We start from the raw sequence: 20,863 nt of genomic DNA, 5'->3' as shown, positions 1-20,863 counted from the left end.
TCTTCCCTGCTGCCATCAGACTTTTGAATGGATTTACCTTGCATTAAGTTGATCTTTCTCTCCAACCTAGCTATGACTACATTCTGCTTTCCTTCTGTGTGAATGGTATGCTTTGTCTGTGTCGTGCACAAGAAATAATGCTTTTCCCTTTATCCCAATACATGTGACAATAATAAATCAAAACAAAATCTTGCCTCCTGGTCTAAAGAGAAGACTGTGGGCAGGGAAAGTAGCAGCAATAATCTGCCGGGCTTGGAGGGGAGGGGAGGGGGGGAATGAGAGGTTCACCACCCATTCTCGGCCCCCTGAAATGTTTAATTTTTTTTTGTCCTCTCCCTTAGGCTGATTGATTGGGTAACAAATTGTCCCTATATTGGACCTCCCTGATCCTCGCACATTAGGCGTAGACTAAAATCATGAATAGGTCACTGAGACAATGGGACGGCGGCGCGGGCTCGTTGGGCCGAAGGGCCTGTTTCTCGTGCTGTGTTGTTCTTTGTTCTTTCCGCCTGCTGAGTGGGACAATGGTTAGCACTGCTGCCTCACAGTGCCAGGGACCTGGGTTCAATTCCTGGCTTAGGTCATTGTCTTTGTGGAGTCTGCACGTTCTCCCCGTGTCTGTGCTGGTTTCCTCCGGGTGCTCCCACAGTCTGAAAGATGTGCTGGTTAGGGTGCATTCGCCATGCTAAATTCTCAGTGTACCCAAACAGGTGCCAGAGTGTGGTGACTAGGGGATTTTCACAGTAGCTTCCTTGCGGTGTTAATGTAAGCCTAATTGTGACACTAATAAACAAACTTAAACTTATCAAACAAACCTAGCCACAAAAAGATACGTGGGAAGGCAATGGCCTAGTGGTATTATTGTTGGATTATTAATCGAGAAACTCAGCTAATGTTTTGGGGATCCAGGTTCGAATCCTGCCATGGCAGATGGTGGAATTTGGATTCAATAAAAAAAATCTGGAATTAAGAATCTACTGATGGCCATGAAACCATTGTCGATTGTCAGAAAAACCCAACTGGTTCATTCATGTCCTTTAGGGAAGGAAATCTGCTGTCCTTACCTGGTCTGACCTACATGTGACTCCAGAGCCACAGCAATGCGGTTGAATCTCAACTGCCCTCTGAACAAGGGTGATTAGAGATGGGCAATAAATGCTGGCCACCCAGCCATGACCATATTCCATGAGTGAATAAAAAAAATGTGACCAAGAGGCCAGGATTACAAATGGGAGTCTTGTTAATTCTAGTGGAAGTTAAATCAACCTCCTGTGTATTATAGCCCCCATGACTTGCCTGGGCTTGCAATACCTCGCTTACTGTCCTGTCTGGAGACAATACACATCTCTTTAACCTATGCTTAATGCTATCTCCACTCACACTGTCTGCACTTTTAAGACTTGAATAGCAGATTAGCTGTAAAGACTCGCATTCTAATCAGTATTCTGTAAACTGTGTGTGCCTTTATATGCCCTGTTTGTGATCAGAACTCCCCACCCACCTGACAAAGGAACAGCGTTCTGAAAGCTAGTGGTGTTTACTACCAAATAAACCTGTTGGACTTTAACCTGTGAGACTTCTTACGGTGTTCACTCCAGTCCAATGCCGGCATCTCCACATCATGACCAGCAGTGTGCCTCAGGGACCACTGCTGGGTCCAATGTTATTTGTCAATTATATTAATGATTTGGATGAGAATTTAGGAGGCATGTTTGCAGATCACACCAGGATTGGTGGCATAGTGGACAGTGAAGAAGGTTATCTCGGATTGTAATGGGATCTTGATCAATTGGGCCAGTGGACTGACGAATGGCAGATGGAGTTTAATTTAGGTAAGTGCATGGTGATGCATTTTGGTGGATTGAACTAAGGCAAGACTTACTCAGTTAATGGTAGGACACTGGGGAGAGTTACAGAACAAAGAGATCTAGGGGTACGTGTTCATAACTCCTTGAAAATAGAGTCACAGGTGGACAGAGTAACAAAGAAGGCATTCAGTATACTTGGTTTCATTGGTCAAAACATTGAATACAGGAGTTGGGACATCTTGTTGCAGTTGTACAAGACATTGGTAAGGCCAGACTTGGAGTACTATGTACAGATCTGGTCACCTTGGTATAGAAAAGATATTATTAAACTAGAAAGAATGCAGAGAAGATTTGCCAGGATGCTACCGGGACTTGATGGTTTGAGTTATAAGGAGAGATTGGATAGACTTCACTAGAGTGTAGAAGGCTGAGGGGTGAGCTCATAGAGGTCAATAAAATAATGAGGGGCATAGATCAGCTAGATAGTCAATATCTTTTCCCAAAGATAGGGGAGTCTAAAACTAGAAGGCATAAGTTTAAGGTGAGAGGGGAGAGATACAAAAGAGTCCAGAGGGGCAATTTTTTCACACAGAGGGTGGTGAGTGTCTGGAACAAGCTGCTTGAGGCAGTAGTAGAGGCGGGTACAATTTTGTCTTTTAAAAAGCATTTAGATAGTTACATGGGTACGATGGGTATAGAGGGATGTGGGCCAAATGCGGGCAATTGGTATTTGCTTAGGGGTTTAAAAAAAAAGGCGGCATGAACTAGTTGGGCTGAAGGGCCTGTTTGCATGCTGTAAACCTCTATGACTCTATGAATGTATAATTGCCCCTTAGTGTCCCAAGATGTGTAGATTAGGAGGATTAGCAGGATAAAGATGTGGGATTACGGAGATAGGGCCTGGGTGGGATTGTTGTTGGGGCAGGTTTGATGGGCTGAATGGCCTCCTTCTGCAATGTAGGGACTCTGTGGATTCTATGAATCCCATTTATCAGCACTTGGCCCAGAGCCCTGAATGTTATGACGTGCCAAGGGCTCATCCAGTTACTTCTTAAAGGATGTGAAGCATCCCGCCTCCACCACCCTCCCGGGCAGCGCATTCCAGACCGTCACCACCCTCTGGGTAAAAAGATTTTTCCTCATATTCCCCCCTAACCCTCCTGCCCCTCACCTTGAACTGCTGTCCCCTCGTAACTGACCCCTCAGCTAAGGGGAACAGCTGATCCTTATCCACTCCATCATCTTGTACACCTCGATCAGGTCGCCCTTCAGTCTTCTTTGTTCCAGAGAAAACAGCCCAAGCCTACGCAGCTTAGCTTCATAACTTAAATATCCCATCCCTGGCAGCATCTCCTCTGCACCCAATTAAAGTTAATGAAGGGCACGGTGACACAGTGGTTGGCACTGCTGCCTCACAGCGCCAGGGACCCAGGTTCAATTCCCGGCTTGGGTCACTGTTTGAGTGGAGTTTGCACGTTCTCCCCGTGTCTGCCTGGGTTTCCTCCAGGTGTTCCAGTTTCCTCCCACAGGCCAAGAAAGTGCGGGTTGGGCGGATTGGCCATGCTAAATTGCCCTTTGGTGTCAGGGGGATTAGCTAGGGTAAATGCACGGGGTTAGGGCCCGAATGGCATTGTGGTCAGTACAGGCTCCATGGGCCGAATGACTTCCTCTACACTGTAGGATTCTATGATTCTACCTAGGAAATGAGTGGAGTGTAAAAGGTGATTCCCCATTGCCCATTCTCTGCGTTACTGCCCAAGATAGATTTATGCCAGGTTAACTTTTCAGTGAGGCATTGGGTGCTGTCTGCTCTCATGCCTCTATTCAATGAAGAGTAGGGGAGTTCTCCCCAGTGTCCAGGGCTAACACTTACCCTACAACCAAACACACTTGCAAAGGAAATAGCTTGTTAATTGCTGATTTTGGGACCTTCCTGTGCGCAAATTTTTGCCAGGTTTCAAACAATTATATCAGCAATTTCACCTCAGTAAGTTTCTCATTGGTTATAAGTGTGCTCAGGAATATCCTGATTGGCTGTAAGTGTGCTCAGGGGTGTCCTGATTGGCTGTGAATATGCTCAGGGATGCCCTGATTGGCTGTAATGTGTTTTGACTTGTCCTGATTGGCTGTAAGTGTGCTCTAGGATGTCCTGATTGGCTGTAAGTGTGCTCAGGGATGTCCTGATTGGCTGTAAGTGTGTTCAGGGATGTCCTGATTGGCTGTAATGTGTGCTCTAGGATGTCCTGATTGGCTGTAATATGTTTTGGGATGACCTGATTGGCTGTAATGTGCTTTGGGATGTCCTGAGGCTAACCACACTGCTGAAGTGTTCAGTGTGACCCAGGATGACTCCCTATGAAAGAGGTTGCCTCGTGCCTACGTGGGTTTCCTCCGGGTGCTCCGGTTTCCTCCCACAGTCGACATGAAAGACATGCTGGTTAGATGCATTGGCCGTGCTAAACTCTCTCTCTCAGTGTACCCAAACAGGCGCTGGAGTGTGGCGACTAGGGGATTTTCACAGTAACTTCATTGCAGTGTTAATGTAAGCCTACTTATGACACTAATAAATAAATTTTAAACTGATAAAAATTCTCTGGCCCCGTCAGGTAGTCCCACACAAGCTGCAATACCTTTGTGTATCACGATTATGCGCTCCCCAGCAAAAATAATGTCATCTCTGCAAAGAAGTGAGGAAACAGAGGAAAAAAAGACTGCCAAATTGGAAGAAAAATCTGGGAAGTTCCCTTCCGGATGAGAGTGAGCCAGGCGACCACTCTGGCCCGGATCATTCCGCGCACACTCTAGCTTTACTACAAGGTGATGTCATAATCCTTGGTTAAAGATAACCTCCCCGTTGCCCAGTTATCCTCGCCCTGCCCTAGCCGATTAACTGGGCTGACGCTTGCTCTAAATCTGCTCTTAGGCCGGATTAAGGAGTAAGATCGCACCAAGAGATAGGTTCCCGGAAAAGCACCTCCCTGCTTCCCGGAGGATCCCACTCTCTGTCTGCCCCGCTCCATTGAGTGGATTTCGGTGGATCTGCTCTGCACTGTGGCCGCTGGCCAGACAGAGCTCCGGGAGTGACTGCTCTGACAAAAATGGCATTCCGCAACCTCGTCAGTAGTCAGTGGAGGAATCAGAACAGCACTTTCCAGCCAAAGGAGACCCCCGTTTCAGAGCACGGGGAGACTATTATTGGCATCTACCTGCTGAGTCTTGGTATGTAGCAATGCTTCACGCTCTACATTAAGTTGTAAAGTTTACAAGTCGGCTTACTGCAATGAAGTTACTGTGAAAATCCTCCAGTTGCCACACTCTGGTGCCTCTTCAGGTACACTGAGGGAGAATTTAGCACCTAACCAGCACGTCTTTCGAACTGTGGGAGGAAACCCACGCAGACACAGGGAGAACGTGCAGACTCCACAAAGACAGTTACCCGAGGCCAGGAATCGAATTCCAGTCTGTGGTGCTGTGAGGTAGCAGTGCTAACCACTGTGTCACCGTGCCTCTGAATCATAAACAACACGTACAATTACATGCATTACGTAAGATTTTATACGGAATTATACACATTACATTGAATGCACAGCACAGAAATAGCCCAAGCTGATGTTTTCATTTGATTTGATTTATTATTGTCACATGTCTTAGTATATAGTGAGAAGTATTGTTTCTTGTGTGCCATATAGACACACCATTTATAGAGTGCATGGGGGAGAAGGAAAGGAGAACGTGCAGAATGTAGTGTTACAGTCATAGCTAGGGTGTAGAGAAAGATCAATTTAATATAAGGTAGGTCCATTCAGAAGTCTGATGGTAGCAGGGAAGAAGCTGTTCTTGAGTTGGTTGGTACGCAATCTCAGATTTTTGTATCTTTTTCTTGACAGAAAAAGGTGGAAGAGAGAATGTCTGAGGTGTGTGGGGTCCTTAATTATACTGGCTGCTCTCACCCCTCACCCCATTAACATCTCCTTTCTCCCTCATGTCTATATCCACCTCCTGCTGAAATGCACGCGTGCAATCATCTCAATTCCTCCTCTTGTGGAGGTGAGTTCCACATTGTAACCACTCTCTGGATAAAATGTTCCTCCTGAATTCCTTATTGGATTTACCTGTGGCCATCTTAAAGCTATGGCCCCTTAATTTTGGATTCAAATTGGGAACATCTCTACAACTACCCAAGGGGCTCCTTCACAATTTTAAATATCTCGACCAGATCCCCCTCAGCCTTCGCTAGGGGAAGGGGCTGTAGTTTATACTATTGAGCCGATGTTGAAGTTTTTTTATGTGGAGGGGGCGGTGTTGGAGATCGGAGGGATGTTCCAGACTGAGTTGCAGTCAAACATATTCTTTTAATGTCTTAAAACATATTTATTAGTGTCACAAGTCAGCTTACATTAACACTGCAATGAAGTTACTGTGAAAATCCCCTAGTTGCCACACTCTGGCACCTGTTCGGGTACACTGAGGGAGAATTTAGCATGGCCTCTGCACCTAACCAGCACATCTTTCAGACTGTGGGAGGAAATCGGAGCACCCAGAGGAAACCCACGCAGACAAGGGGAGAACATGCAGACTCCACACAGACAGTGACCCAAGCCAGGAATCGAACCTGGGTCCCTGGCGCTTTGAGGTAGCAGTGCTAACCACTGTGCCACTGTGCCTGCCACATTCTCCTCTTCTGGGTGTTGTCTCTTTGAAAGTACAGGGCAGGAAGCTGATTGGAGGCGAGGCCTAGAATTGGTAATCTATCTTGTCTATCTCGATTTCTGTCTCTCTAGGCTGGTTCTCCTGGTTTGGAAACAGCGTGGTGATATTCGTGCTGTTCAGGCAGAGGACTACACTACAAGTGACCGATTATTTAACCTTTAACCTGGCCGTGTCGGATGCCAGTATTTCTCTGTTTGGATACTCCCGTGGAATAATCGAGATTTTCAACGTATTTCGAGATGATGGTTTTCTGATCACATCGATCTGGACCTGTCAGGTAAGGTGTACTGACAGGTAGCGCAATCATAATGATCTTCCTCAGCTGGTGCATGGTGACTCAGTGAGAAGAACTGTCAGCAATGAGCCTGAAGAACGCAGTGAAAGCTTCATGTTCAAGCTGGGTGGGTGCGTGCCCATCTCCGAAGCACGTTAAGTAGCGCGCGGTGACATCAGGCACCTATCATCGTGCACTCACATGGTATTCCAGTCAGCCGGCACAGGCATGGACTGGCGGTGCGCCCACCCACAGTTATGCTGCCAGGCAAGGGAATTAAACCCCCAACTGGCCAAGATTTTACATGGGGCTTGATGGATTGAGTTATAAGGAGAGGCTGGATAGACTGGTAATTTTTTTCCCAGGAGCGTAGGAGGCTGAGGGGTGATCTTATGGAGGTCTATAAAATAATGAGGGGCACAGATCAGCTAAATAGTCAATACCTTTTCCCAAATGTAGGGGAGTCTAAAACCAGAGAGCATAGGATTAACGTGAGAGGGGAGAGATACAAAAGGGTCCAGAGGGGCAATTTTTTCACACAGAGGGTGGTGAGTGTCTGGAGCAAGCTGACAGAGGTAGTGGTAGAGGCTGGGATACAATTTTGTCTTTTAAGATAGACAGTTACATGGATAAGATGGGTGTAGAGGAATATGGGCCAAATGTCAATAGTTTAGTGGTTAAAGAAAAGGGGACGGCATGGACAAGTTGGGCTGAAGGGCCTGTTTCCGTGCTATAAACCTCTATGACTCTATATCTTGTGCCCCTTGTGCGGTTCCAAGCTCAACCTGGGGGTGTAACACGGGCAGGAGGTCTAACTGGATTCAAGGTGGGATTAAAGGGGAATGAAGCAGATGCTGGCTGAGATTTTGGGAGTTTCAGAGAGTGAGTTGGGGCAATGTTCTGGAACTTTGAGAGCCTGCTTTCTGTGTTACTTCCAGCACAGTCTGAATTTCTCTGGACACTGCTGACCTCGTTCTGACTCCCCGAACTCCCCTCCCCTCCCCTCCTCTCCCGCCTGCTGTGTCTTCCAGTGCTGGCTGTTCTTTTAGAGTTTAAACTTTTATTTATTAGTCACAGTGTTTTATTTATTATTAACACTGCAATGAAATTACTGTGAAAATCCTGTAGTTGCTGCTCTCCGGCGCCTGTTCGGGTCAATGTACTCTAAACAGCAAGTCTTTCAGATTGTGGGAGGAAACCGGAGCACCCGGAGGAAACCCACACAGACATGTGGAGAATGTCTGTGCGGAGTTTGCACAATGACCCAAGCTGGGAATCAAACCCGGGTCCCTGGCGTTGTGAGGCAGTGGTGCTAACCACTGTGCCACTGATTCTGCAGGCAGTGATGTCCCTGCAGCCTCTGTATGCCACAAGAAACAGGACAAATCCAATCTGGCTAATTACCCACCCCATCATCAGCTGCTTCATCAATGAACTTCCCTCCGTCATAAGGTCAGATGTGGGGTTGTTCACCAATGACTGCACAATGTTCAGTATCATTTGTGTCTAACGATGTGCGGGTTAGATTGATTGGCCATGCTAAATTAACCCTAGTGTCGGGGGGATTAGCAGGGTAAATATGAAGGGTTATGGGAATAGAACCTGGGTGGGATTGTGGTCGGTGCAGACTTGATGGGCCGATTGGCCTCCTTCTGCACTGCAGGATTCTATGACTCCTCAGAAACTGAAGTGGTCCATGTCCAAATGCAGCAAGACCCAGACAATGTATCCAGGCCTGGGCTGGGGGTAAGTGGCACATAATATTCATGTCACAAGTGGCAGCCATCTGCAACAAGAGAGAATCTAACCATCTCCCCTTGACATTCAATGGCATCACCATCGCTGATTCCCCCATTATCAACATCCTGGAGTTATCATTGACCAGAAACTGAACTGGACCAGCCGTATAAATACTGTGGCTACTGGAGCAGGTCAGAGGCTGGGATTCCTGCAGGGAGTAACTCACCTCCTGACCCCCCAAAACCTATCCACCATCTACAAGGCACAAGTCAAGAGTGTGATGGAATACTACCCACTTGCCTGGATGGGTGCAGCTCCAAGTCACTCACCATCCTGACTTAAAAATAAATCACCGTTCCTTCGCTGTTGGGTCAAATTCCTGGGGCTGCTGCCCTAACTGCACAGTGGGTGTATCTACACTGCATGGATGGCAACAGTTCAAGAAGGCTCCCTCTCAAAAGCAATTAGGGGACGGGCAATGAAGTGATGTAGCGATGCTCACTTCCCAGCAATGATTTTTAAAAGAAAGATGGGTTTTTATGACAATCGACAGTGGTTTTACGGTTGATGGTACTGAGACTAAGGCGGGGGGGTAGTTTTCCCAATCCGCCTGCCATGGGAACCACAGCGGGCGGGGTGCAGATCACACTAAAACCCACTGGGCTCCGGAGGGAGTTTCCAGTTTTGGGGCGCGTCCGGTTTTCCAGCTGGAAAACCCCACCCTGACTGTTAATTCCAGATTTATTAATTGAATTTAAATTCCATCCGTGTGCCATGGTGGGATTCGAACCCGTGTCGCCAGAGCATTACCCTGGGAATTCACCGCTTTAGTGACATTGAGATCTGATTGATTGTGAGTCTTGTTTGTTTCAGATTGATGGTTTCTTCACTCTGCTCTTTGGCCTGGCCAGCATCTATACCCTGACAGTGATTAGCGTCATTCGGTATATTAAAGGCTGCCACCCATACACAGGTAAATCTACTTCCGTTAAAATTAAGTCAACATTCCTCCATCCTGGATTCCCACCGAGAGGAAAGTGCAGCAGTCGCTCCGACTCACACTTCCCGCAGGAACTTGTCCGTGAAAAGGAAAGGTGAATTTGTTCCCACGGATTTCCTGAGATGTTCTGTGCAGAGTAGCTCTGTGACTCCTCACTGCATCTTCCTGTTTGGTTACAGCGCCTGGCTTTGTAAGGAGTCTGCACTCTCGCTAAACGCTCACAAATAAATCCCCGAGTGCAGGTTAAAATCCAGACCAGCCCTTAGAGGCTGATGGGCACGACACTCACCCTCACACACGGGGGCTGAACAGAGTGTGGGACGGGTCCCGTCCTGTCTTACACAGTGTCTCCTTCACCAAACACCCACTCCCACCCACACATCCACCACCCACTCCTTCACCACACACCCACCACCAGCGGGGATGCGGGAGAGGAGGGGCTGGAGAGCTGGATAACGAGGGGGGAGAGAAATGGGAATCACAGGGGTGTTGATGAGGAGAGTGGAATGAAGGGGATGGTGAGGGGGTGGGATGAGGAGGGGAGGGTTTAGGGGGTGAGGGGGAGGTGTGGGGAGGGAAGAGTTTAGAGAAGGAGGGTTGAGGGGAGAGGGGATGGTGAGGCGGAAGGGGAAGGAAGAAGGTGTTGAAGGGGAGGGATATGGGAAGGGGATGGGGAGGTGGAAGTGGATCTGAGATTGGAGCTGCTGCCAGACTGAGGGATAAACCAGCTCCTTGAGATGGAGATGGGTGAGAGAGAAGCAAGAAGAAGGTCAAATTACCCAGGGAACGCAGAAATAGATTTGAGACGTAACCATCTGAGTGCGGCTCCGAGAGTCTCAGGCTGCCTAATGTGGGCAGCACCAGGGAGTGCTCCATGGCTGGATTCAATGTCAGTGGGATTGTTAGAAAGAGGAAGTGTCAATCTGAGTCTCAGAATCTGCGCCTCCATCTAACACCTTCCCGATGTTCCTGCAGCACAATATATCGGCCGAGAGAATATCATCCTAGCGCTGACGCTGATCTGGGCTGCAGCACTCTTCTGGTCCGCATCACCTCTGCTTGGATGGGGAAGTTACACAGGTAAGACACTATTACAGAGAGTGTGACACCATTACACACAGCAAGACACCATTACAAAGAGTGTGACACCATTACACAGTGCGAGACACTGTTACACAGAGTGTGAGACTGTTACACCGAATGAGACTCCGTTATACAGCGTGAGACTCCGTTACACAGAACAAGACACTGTTATAACAGAGTGAGACTCCGTTACACAGAGCAAGACTACATTACACAGAGTGGCGCTCCGTTACACAGAGCGAAACACCATTACAAAGAGTGTGACACTGTTACAACAGAGCAAGACTCCGCTACATAGAGCAAGACACCATTACATACAGTGTGACACCGTTACACAGAGTGTGATATTGTTATGCAGAACAAGACTCTATTACACAGAGCAAGACTCTGTTACACAGAGCGAGACACCAATATACAGAGCGGGACTCCGTTACACAAAGCGAGATACCATTACATGGAGTGAGACTCTGTTACACAGAGCAAGACACTGTTACACAGAGCGAGACTCCATTACACAGAGCGAGACTCCATTACACAGAGCGAGACTCCATTACACAGAGCGAGACTCCATTACACAGAGCGAGACTCCATTACACAGAGCGAGACTCCATTACACAGAGCGAGACTCCATTACACAGAGTGAGACTCCATTACACAGAGCGAGACACTGTTACACAGAATGAGACTCCATTACACAGAGCGAGACACTTACACAGAGTGAGACTCTGTTACACAGAGCGAAACTCCATTACACAGAGCAAGACACTGTTACACAGAACGAGACACTGTTACACAGAGCGAGACACCATTACACAGAGCGAGATTCCATTACACACAGCGTGACACCATTACACAGAATGAGACTCTGTTACAGGGAGCAAGAGTCCATTACATAGAGCAAAACTGCATTACACAGAGCAAGACTCCGTGACACACAGTGCGACACCGTTGCACAGAGCGGTACACCATTACACAGAGCAAGATTCCATTACACACAGCGTGACACCATTACACAGAATGAGACTCCGTTACAGGGAGCAAGAGTCTGTTACACACAGCAAGACTCCATTACACGGAGTGAGACTCTGTTACTTAGAGTGAGACTCTATTACACAGAGCGAGACATCGTTACACACAGCGCGACTCCGTTACGCACAGCCGGACTCTGTTACATAGAGTGAGACAAGTTTTCCAGGCTCCAGTTATATCCTGGAATCTTCAGGAAGTAAACATTATTTTCCAGGACTCTGCTGTTGGTAAAAAACGGGAGGCAGGAAAATCCTGGCAGATGTTAAAGAACTGTGTTTCAAAATAAATTCTCTGGACAAATTTGTTATTCATTTTAAAAATATCTTGAGATGGGGTGATGCCTGTTTAATGGGAAGCCAATACTCATCAGTTGATTGAGGCTGGGTCTATTTGCTGTCTGGTTTACTGTGGGAAGGCCACTTCAAGTGTGCTGAAGTTGCAGTGTAAATAATGCATGGTCTCACTTTGCTTATGCTTTTCATCATTGATGAGGGAATGGACCTGATTGTCCAGCATTTCAGCTGAGGCAAGGACATGGGGTAGTATTGAGTTGTTTCTTTTATTCATGGGACATGGGCTGGGCCAGCATTTATTGCCCATCCCTAGTTGCCCTTGGAGGGCAGTTGGAGAGTCAACCACATTGCTGTGGCTCTGGAGTCATATGTAGGCCAGACCAGGTAAGGATGGCAGATTTCCTTCCCTAAAGTGAACCAGATGGGTTTTTCCGACAATGGTTTCATGGACATCAGTAGATTCTTAATTCCAGATTTTTTTTTATTGAATTGAAATTCCACCATCTGCCATGGCGAGATTTGAACCCAGGTCCCCAGAACTTTAGCTGAGTTTCTGGATTAATAGTCTAGCGATAATACCACGAGGTCATTGCCTCCCCTAACTTCTAACTATCTCTTTCTCGATTGTGAACTCTGTCCAGCATCCTTCTCCTGATCTGTCTTTCCAAATCTTTCTTTCTCCGTATCTTATTTCATTGCATTCCCTTATTCTTTCTCTTCATGGTGGCACAGTGGTTAGGACTGCTGCCTCACAACACCAGGGGCCCGAGTTCAATTCCCGGCTTGGGTCATTGTCTATGTGGAGTTTACACCTTCTCCCCATGTCTGTGTGTGTTTCCTTTGGGTGCTCCGGTTTCCTCCCGCAGTCTGAAACATGTGCTGGTTAGGGTGCATTGGCCATGCTAAATTCTCCCTCAGTGTACCCGAACAGGCGCCGAATGTGGTGACTAGGGAATCTTCACAGTAACTTCATTGCACTGTTAATATAAGCCTAATAATAGAGTCATGGAGGTTTAAAGCATGGAAACGGGCCCTTCAGCCCAACTTATCCAAGCTGCCCAGTTTTTACCACTAAGCTAGTCCCAATTGCCTGCATTTGGCCCATATCCCTCTATACCCATCTTACCGTCTAAATTCTTTTTAAAAGTCAAAATTGTAGCCACCTCTATTACTACATCTGGCAGCTTATTCTAGACACTCACCACCCTCTGAGTGAAAAACTTGCCCTGCTGGGTCCTTTTGTATCTCTCCCCTCTCACTTATGCCCTCTAGTTTTAGATTCCTCTACCTGTGGGAAAAGATATTGACTATCTAGCTGATCTATGCCCCTCATTATTTCATAGACTCCTATAAGATCACCCCTAAGCCTCCTATGCTGCAGAGAAAAAAATCTCAGTCAAACCATCAAGTCCTGGTAGCATCCTAGTAAATCTTTTCTGCACTCTTTCTAGTTTAATAATATTCTTTCTATGATAGGATGGCCAGAACTGCACACAGAATTCCAAGTGTGGTCTTACCAATGTCTTGTACAACTTCAACAAGACGTCCCAACTCCTGTATTCAATGTTCTGACCGATGAAGCCAAGCACGCCAAATGCATTCTTCATCATCCTGTCCACCTGTGACTCCACTTTCGAGGAGCTATGAATATGTACCCCTAGATCTCTTTGTTCTATAATTCTCCCCAACACCGTACCGTTAACTGAGTAGGACCTGGCCCCAATTCAATCCACCAAAATGTATTTATCTAAATTAAACTCCATCTGCCATTCATCCGCTCACTGGCCCAATTGATCAAGATCCTGTTGCAATCCTAGATAACTTTTCTCACTGTCCACTATGCCACCCATCTTGGTGTCATCTGCAAACTTACTAACCATGCTCCCTATATTCTCATCCAAGTCATTAATATAAATGACAAATAACAGTGGGCCCAGCACCGATTCCTGAAGCATACCTCTGGTCATAGGCCTCCAGTTTGAAAAGCAGCCCTCTGTCTCCTATCATTGTTGTAGGTAAAATAATATCTCTGAGACTGTTAGTGAGTCAAAATACAGTGGTTTTTATTTCAAAGCTCTGGCGTTTATTCCAGAGTTTTGGGAGAAGCAGGGACTACCAGACTTCTCATAGAACACAAACACAAGTGGGCATTTATACATTATGAGCGCCAGCAGGAATCACAATTCAAAGTTCTAATTCCTGCCAGACTTCCAGGTCTTCCTTCCTTGGTCGTGATGCAGCCCCAGATTCATTCAGGAATTACAGACCTGCAGTCATGATACAGTCTTCAATCTGGTCATGATTCAAAACCCTTTCTGCAGCAGTACCGGCATCCCTGTCTTTGAAGTTACTTGTGTGATCGCGGCTGTCCCAGCAGGATTCTTCCTGTTAAAAGCCGATATCGCGATCTGCCATCAGCAGCTGTTAAAAGCCGGTATCGTAAACTACCATCTGTGTAATGAAGTCCAACTGACACAAATAGATAAGAGTTGCAAAGTCTACAAATAACAGCCACATTAAACTATTTGTCTTTATAAAAATGAGAGTTAAAGCATGTAAGACATGAACAAATAACTTATATTAATGCCAGGAGCAATAAAAGCTTGAGAAGATCAGTCATGATGAAGGGTTATGTTTGTGACACGTTCTAGGTACAAAATCCATTAATCCTTTCCCTACTTCAATCATCAAACCAATTTTGTATCCAATTGGCTACCTCACCCTGGATCCCATGAGATTTAACTTAATGCAACAACCTACCATGTGGTACCTTGTCAAAGGCCTTGCTAAAGTCCATGTAGACAACATCAACTGCATTGCCCTCATCTACCTCCTTGGTTACCCCTTCAAAAAAAAAATCAAATTTTGTGACACATGATTTTCCATTCACAAAGCCATGCTGACTGTCCCTAATCAGTCCTTGTGTCTCTAAATGCCTGTAGACCCTGTCTCTCAAAATACCTTCTAACTACTTACCCACCACAGATGTGAGGCTCACCAGCCGATAGTTCTCAGGCTTTTCCCTGCAGTCCTTTTTAAACAAAGGCACAACATTTGCCTCACCTGTGACTATCGATGATTCAAATATCTCTACTAGGGGACCAGCAATTTCCTCCCTAGCCTCCCACAGTGTCCTAGGATACACTGCATCAGGTCTGGGATTTATCTACCTTGATGCACTTTAAGACTTGCAGCACCTCCTCCTCTGTAATATGTACACTCTTCAAGACATCACTATTTATTTCTCCAAGTTCCCAAACATCCATATTTTTCTCAACAGTAAATACTGATGAGAAATATTCATTTAGGATCTCACACATCTCTTGTGAATCTGCACATAGATGACCTTGTTGATCCTTAAGAGGCCCTATTCTTTCTCTGGTCACTCTTTTGCTCTTTATGTATTTGTAGAAGCTCTTTGGATTCTCCATTGCCTTATCCGCCAAAGCAATTTTGTGTTCCCTTTTCGCCCTCCTGATTTCTCTCTTAACTCTACTCCTACATACTCTATACTCTTCAAGGGATTCACTTGATCCCAGCTGCCAATGCATGTCATGTGCCTCTTTCTTCTTCTTGACCAGGGTCTCAATATCCTGAGTCATCCAGGGTTCCCTACTTCTACCAACCTTCACTCTAAAAAACCTTGCCGTTCACTTCCCCAATTAACTGTTGAAAGTTCCCGTCTGATACCATCAAAATTGGCCTTGCTCCAATTTAGAATTTTAACTTTTGGGACAGACCTATTATTCTCCATAGCTACCTTAAAACTAATAGAATTATGGTCACTGGTCCCGAAGTGATCCCTCACTAACACTTCTGTTACCTGCTCTTCCTTACTTCCCAAAAGGAGGTCAAGTTTTGCCCCCTCTCTAGTCGAGCCATCCACATATTGAATGAGAAATTTTTCCTGAATATACTCAACAAATTTCTCTCCATCCAACCCTCTAATACTATGGCTGTCCCAGTCAATGCTGTGAAAGTTAAAGTCCCCTACTATTACCACCCTATTCTTTTTGGAGCTATCTGTAATCTCGTTACATATTTGCTCCTCTATTTCCCGCTGACTATTTGGGGACCTGTAGCACCACCCAATTACTTGTGACACAAATAAATAAACTTTAAAGGTTAAGAGAATTAGTGGGGCAATGCGTGGGAAACTCTTTTGGAGAGTTGGTGCCGACTTGATGGGCTGAATGGCCTCCTTCTGTACTGTAAGAATCACAGAATCCATAAAGTGCAGAAGGAGGGCATTCGTCCCATCGAGTCTGCACCAACCATAATCCCAACCAAGCCCTATTCCGGTTAACCCACATATTTACCCTGCTAATCCTCTGACACTAGAGTCAATTTGGCATGGCCAATCAACCTAACTCGCACATCTTTGGACTGTGGGAAGAAACTGGAGCGTCCGGAGGAAACCTACACAGGCACGGGGAGAATATGCAAACTCCACACAGACAGTGACCCAAGCTGGGAATCAAACCCGGGTCCCTGGCGCTGTGAGGCAATAGTGCTAATCACTGTGCCATCGTGCCAGCCTAGGATGGTATGGTTCTAGTCTATCCGTTTCTCCACCTATGTCTAACAGGCTCTCTCCCTCCCTCAGAACGGATGTATGGGACGTGTGAGATCGACTGGGCCAGGGCAGTGTTCTCCATTGCCCACAAGTCCTACATTGTCTCCATCTTTACCTGCTGCTTCTTCCTGCCAATGTCCATCATGCTTTTCTCCTACATCTCCATCATTAACACCGTCAAGCAAAATCGCAACCTGACCGCAGAGATTGAGCTGGGAGAACGCCAAAGAAAGCTGGAGAAGGATGTGACCCGGGTGAGATTTCCTAACACGGTCCTGGGTTCAATTTAATTCCCAACACTTTGCCCACAAGAGAAGCACAAAGCCCCAAGATCCCATTTGGTGAGTGTGACGCTGTGTGAGTGTGACGCTGTGTGAGTGTGACGCTGTGTGAGTGTTGACGCTGTGTGAGTGTGACGCTGTGTGAGTGCGACGCTGTGTGAGTGCGACGCTGTGTGAGTGCGACGCTGTGTGAGTGCGACGCTGTGTGAGTGCGACGCTGTGTGAGTGCGACGCTGTGTGAGTGCGACGCTGTGTGAGTGCGACGCTGTGTGAGTGCGACGCTGTGTGAGTGCGACGCTGTGTGAGTGCGACGCTGTGTGAGTGCGACGCTGTGTGAGTGCGACGCTGTGTGAGTGCGACGCTGTGTGAGTGCGACGCTGTGTGAGTGCGACGCTGTGTGAGTGCGACGCTGTGTGAGTGCGACGCTGTGTGAGTGCGACGCTGTGTGAGTGCGACGCTGTGTGAGTGCGACGCTGTGTGAGTGCGACGCTGTGTGAGTGCGACGCTGTGTGAGTGCGACGCTGTGTGAGTGCGACGCTGTGTGAGTGCGACGCTGTGTGAGTGCGACGCTGTGTGAGTGCGACGCTGTGTGAGTGCGACGCTGTGTGAGTGCGACGCTGTGTGAGTGCGACGCTGTGTGAGTGCGACGCTGTGTGAGTGCGACGCTGTGTGAGTGCGACGCTGTGTGAGTGCGACGCTGTGTGAGTGCGACGCTGTGTGAGTGCGACGCTGTGTGAGTGCGACGCTGTGTGAGTGCGACGCTGTGTGAGTGCGACGCTGTGTGAGTGCGACGCTGTGTGAGTGCGACGCTGTGTGAGTGCGACGCTGTGTGAGTGCGACGCTGTGTGAGTGCGACGCTGTGTGAGTGCGACGCTGTGTGAGTGCGACGCTGTGTGAGTGCGACGCTGTGTGAGTGCGACGCTGTGTGAGTGCGACGCTGTGTGAGTGCGACGCTGTGTGAGTGCGACGCTGTGTGAGTGCGACGCTGTGTGAGTGCGGCTCCGGGTGAGTGCGACGCTGTGTGAGTGTGGCTCCGGGTGAGCGTGGGACTGGTTGAGTGTGACTGTGACACTGGAAAGTGGCCAGTGTTTATTCCTCATCCCCGGTTGCCCTTGAGGAGTTGGTGGTGAGCTGCCTTCTTGTGGTGTGGCCACACTTCCAATGCTGTCAGAGGCATCATGATTTTGATTGAGTGATTATGAAGGAACGGTGATATATTTCCATTTCAGGATGGAACATAAGAACATAAGAAATAGGAGCAGGAGTAGGCCATCTGGCCCTTCGAGCCTGCCCCGCCATTCAATAAGATCATGGCTGATCTGTCGTGGCTCAGTTCCACACTCCCACCCTCTGAGTGGTTTGGAGGGGAACTTGCAGGTGGTGTTCCCCATGTATCTGCTGCCCTTGTCCTCCTAGATGGAAGTGGTCATGGGTTTGGAAGGTGCTGTCTAAGGATCTTTGGTGAATTGCTGCAGTGCATCTTGTAGCTAGTACACACTGCTGCTACTGAGTGTCAGTGGTGGATATTTGTGGATGTGGTGCCAATCAAGTGGGATGCTTTGTCCTGAATGGTGTTGAGCTTCTTGAGTGTTGTTGGAGCTGCACCCATCCAGGCAAGTGAAGAGTGTTCCATCACACTCCTGACTTGTGCCTTGTAGATGATGGACAGGCTCTGGGGAGTCAGGAGGTGAGTTACTCACCACAGTATTCCTAGCCTCTGACCTGCTCTGGTAGCCACTGTGCTTATGTGGTGAGTCCAGTTGAGTTTCTGGTCAACAGTAACCCCAAGGATGTTGTTAGTGGGGGATTCAGCGATGGAGATGCTATTGATTGTCACATCGAGACATTTGGAATCTCCGTGGTTGGCAATGCCGCGAGTCAAATGTAACCTGCCACTTAGCCCGAGGCTGAATAGGCTGTGGACAAATGGGGAGGGAATGCTGATGCGGATGGTGCCCAGTTAGGGGCTGTTCTCTAACCTCACCCTGTTCCGCCATTGCCAGGTTTCCATGGTGGTCTGCACTGCGTTCATTATCGCCTGGTCACCGTACGCGGTGATCTCCATGTGGTCAGCGAGTGGTCGGCACGTCCCGAAGCTCACCAGCATCCTCGCCAGCCTCTTCGCCAAGTCTGCCAGCTTCTACAACCCTGCCATCTACTTTGGGATGAGTGCTAGGTTCCGCCGTGATGTCAACGTGCTCCTGTTCTGCGCCAGCGATAAGGACAGCGTGAGACTCAAACGGATCAAACAGCGGCCAGAAAGGGACCAGGAGTGGGCGGCGGAGGTTGTGGGAGACAGCCCAATGTCGGGGCTACAGAGCCCGAATAACGGGGAGCCCGAATTGTGGTACTTTCCCAACAGTGCAAATTCCGGCTATGAATGTGACAGGTTGTAGGGGAGGGCTGGCACAGAAAGGCCCAACAACAGGTGCCACAGTGCGCTGTTTATTTCAAAGTGCACTCTGCGAAACCTCCTTCGCACACAATATATTGGGAGATGGAAACCCGTCTCCAACTGCTACAGTCAACCCAGGAATCTGTTCCTTATTTATTCATGAGGCAAAGGGATATGTAACGATCTTTTACTGGAACTGAGACTCACTGGATGACAGGCAAGGTTAAAACTATATCCGTTTTATATTGGTAATAGAGATAGGATTATAACACTACAGAACCCGTTCTACACTGGGAATGGGGATAGGGTTATAACACTATAGAACCCATTCTATACTGGGAATGGGGTTAGGGTTATAACACTATAGAACCCATTCTATACTGGGAATGGGGATAAGGTTAAAGAACTCACTAGCCAGGAGTGTTGGTTTTTTAACGCTGTTCTATTCCTTGCACAGTGAGTGCTTGATGTAAGCATAGACCTCAGGGAAAACTTCCCTGATGTGAGGCCCCATCAGAACAATAAATACAATCTTTAGATTTACCTTGATTAACATTTGATAGATACACTGCTAAAGTAACAATTTCATCATTTTTAATGTGAAGACCAGCTTCACACATGGAGACCTTGATGCAAGATAGCATGTAGCACTGCACTGGGGGGGAGAAGGTCAATCACTGTAAAACCTAACCGTAAATCCCGGACCAACAGATGCCTGTGTGATATGTTTTTGTAATCTGTTGCTATAATCCAGTCTGATGAAGGATAAACCTTCTGCCATTTTCTAACCCTTTGCCTGCCTTGTCTTCATTCCTTTCACTTCGTTGGGGAGGCGATGGCCCGTCGTATTATCGCTAGACTGTTAATTCAGAAGCTCAGCTAATGCTCTGAGGAGCCAGGTTCAAATCCCACCCCGACAGATGGTGAATTTCAATGCAATAAAAAAAAATCTGGAATTAAGAGTCTACTGATGACCATGAAACCATTGTCGGAAAAACCCATCTGGCTCACTAATGTCCTTTAGGGAAGGAAACCTGCCGTTCTTACCTGGTCTGGCCTACATGTAACTCCAGAGCCACAGCAATGTGGTTGACACTCAACTGCCCTCCAAGGGCAACTAGGGATGGGCAATAAATGCTGGCCCAGCCAGTGATGCCCATGTCCCACAAATGAATAAAAAATCTTGGTGCTGTTTAATCTGTAGTGGAATAAAAGCGATGGATCCAATAGTCACACGGTTGGTTTTGGCAATGATCAGTCTCCATCATTAACTCTCCCTGTCACACTGCTGCTGCTGATCCCATGTCACCCACACGAACGATTAGTGTGGATTCACCGACTGCTCAGGCCCTGATCCAAAGCCTGGGGCAGGGGTTCGCCAGAATCCATCCACATTGAGAAGCCTTGGGGCGGGAGTTACCAGCTGCGCTCGCCCCGAGGGACCAAAAAACCCCACCCAAGGCCAACAGACCTTGGCATGGTCCACCCTCCCCTCCATTACGATTCCCGTGGTGGGTGGGACGGTGACATTTCACCCTTAAGAATGAATGCTGCATGGTGATTGACATGTTGGACAACCAATTGCAGGAGTGTGTGGGTTGGAGGAGACACAAACACCAGATGAGGGAGACCTCAAGTTTTACCAGGCTGATTCCTGGGGTCTGTCATATAAAG

At 47.6% G+C, this 20,863-nt stretch overlaps 1 protein-coding gene across 1 annotated transcript; it reads left to right on the top strand.

Moving 5' to 3' along the window:
• Positions 1-4,762: 4,762 nt before the first annotated feature.
• opn6a (opsin 6, group member a) lies at positions 4,763-19,591 on the top strand. Its single transcript, XM_080191903.1, has 6 exons — positions 4,763-5,027; positions 6,590-6,795; positions 9,406-9,505; positions 10,508-10,612; positions 16,544-16,767; positions 18,798-19,591. Exons 1-6 carry the CDS (start codon positions 4,907-4,909, stop codon positions 19,188-19,190), a joined length of 1,149 nt encoding a protein of 382 aa, XP_080048029.1. The 5' UTR covers positions 4,763-4,906; the 3' UTR covers positions 19,191-19,591.
• Positions 19,592-20,863: the final 1,272 nt, after the last annotated feature.

Source organism: Carcharhinus amblyrhynchos, chromosome 7 (genome assembly GCF_965287045.1).
Source record: "Carcharhinus amblyrhynchos chromosome 7, sCarAmb.v2.hapA, whole genome shotgun sequence".
NCBI classification, from domain to species: Eukaryota; Metazoa; Chordata; class Chondrichthyes; order Carcharhiniformes; family Carcharhinidae; genus Carcharhinus; species Carcharhinus amblyrhynchos.
This window is presented reverse-complemented; position numbering and strand designations above follow the sequence as displayed.

Coding starts and splice junctions, on each gene's coding strand:
- opn6a (XM_080191903.1), top strand. CDS start 4,907: ATGGCATTCCGCAACCTCGTCAGTAGTCAGTGGAGGAATCAGAACAGC. Junction 9,506..10,507: donor AGGCTGCCACCCATACACAG/GTAAATCTACTT, acceptor ATGTTCCTGCAG/CACAATATATCGGCCGAGAG. Junction 10,613..16,543: donor TGGATGGGGAAGTTACACAG/GTAAGACACTAT, acceptor TCCCTCCCTCAG/AACGGATGTATGGGACGTGT.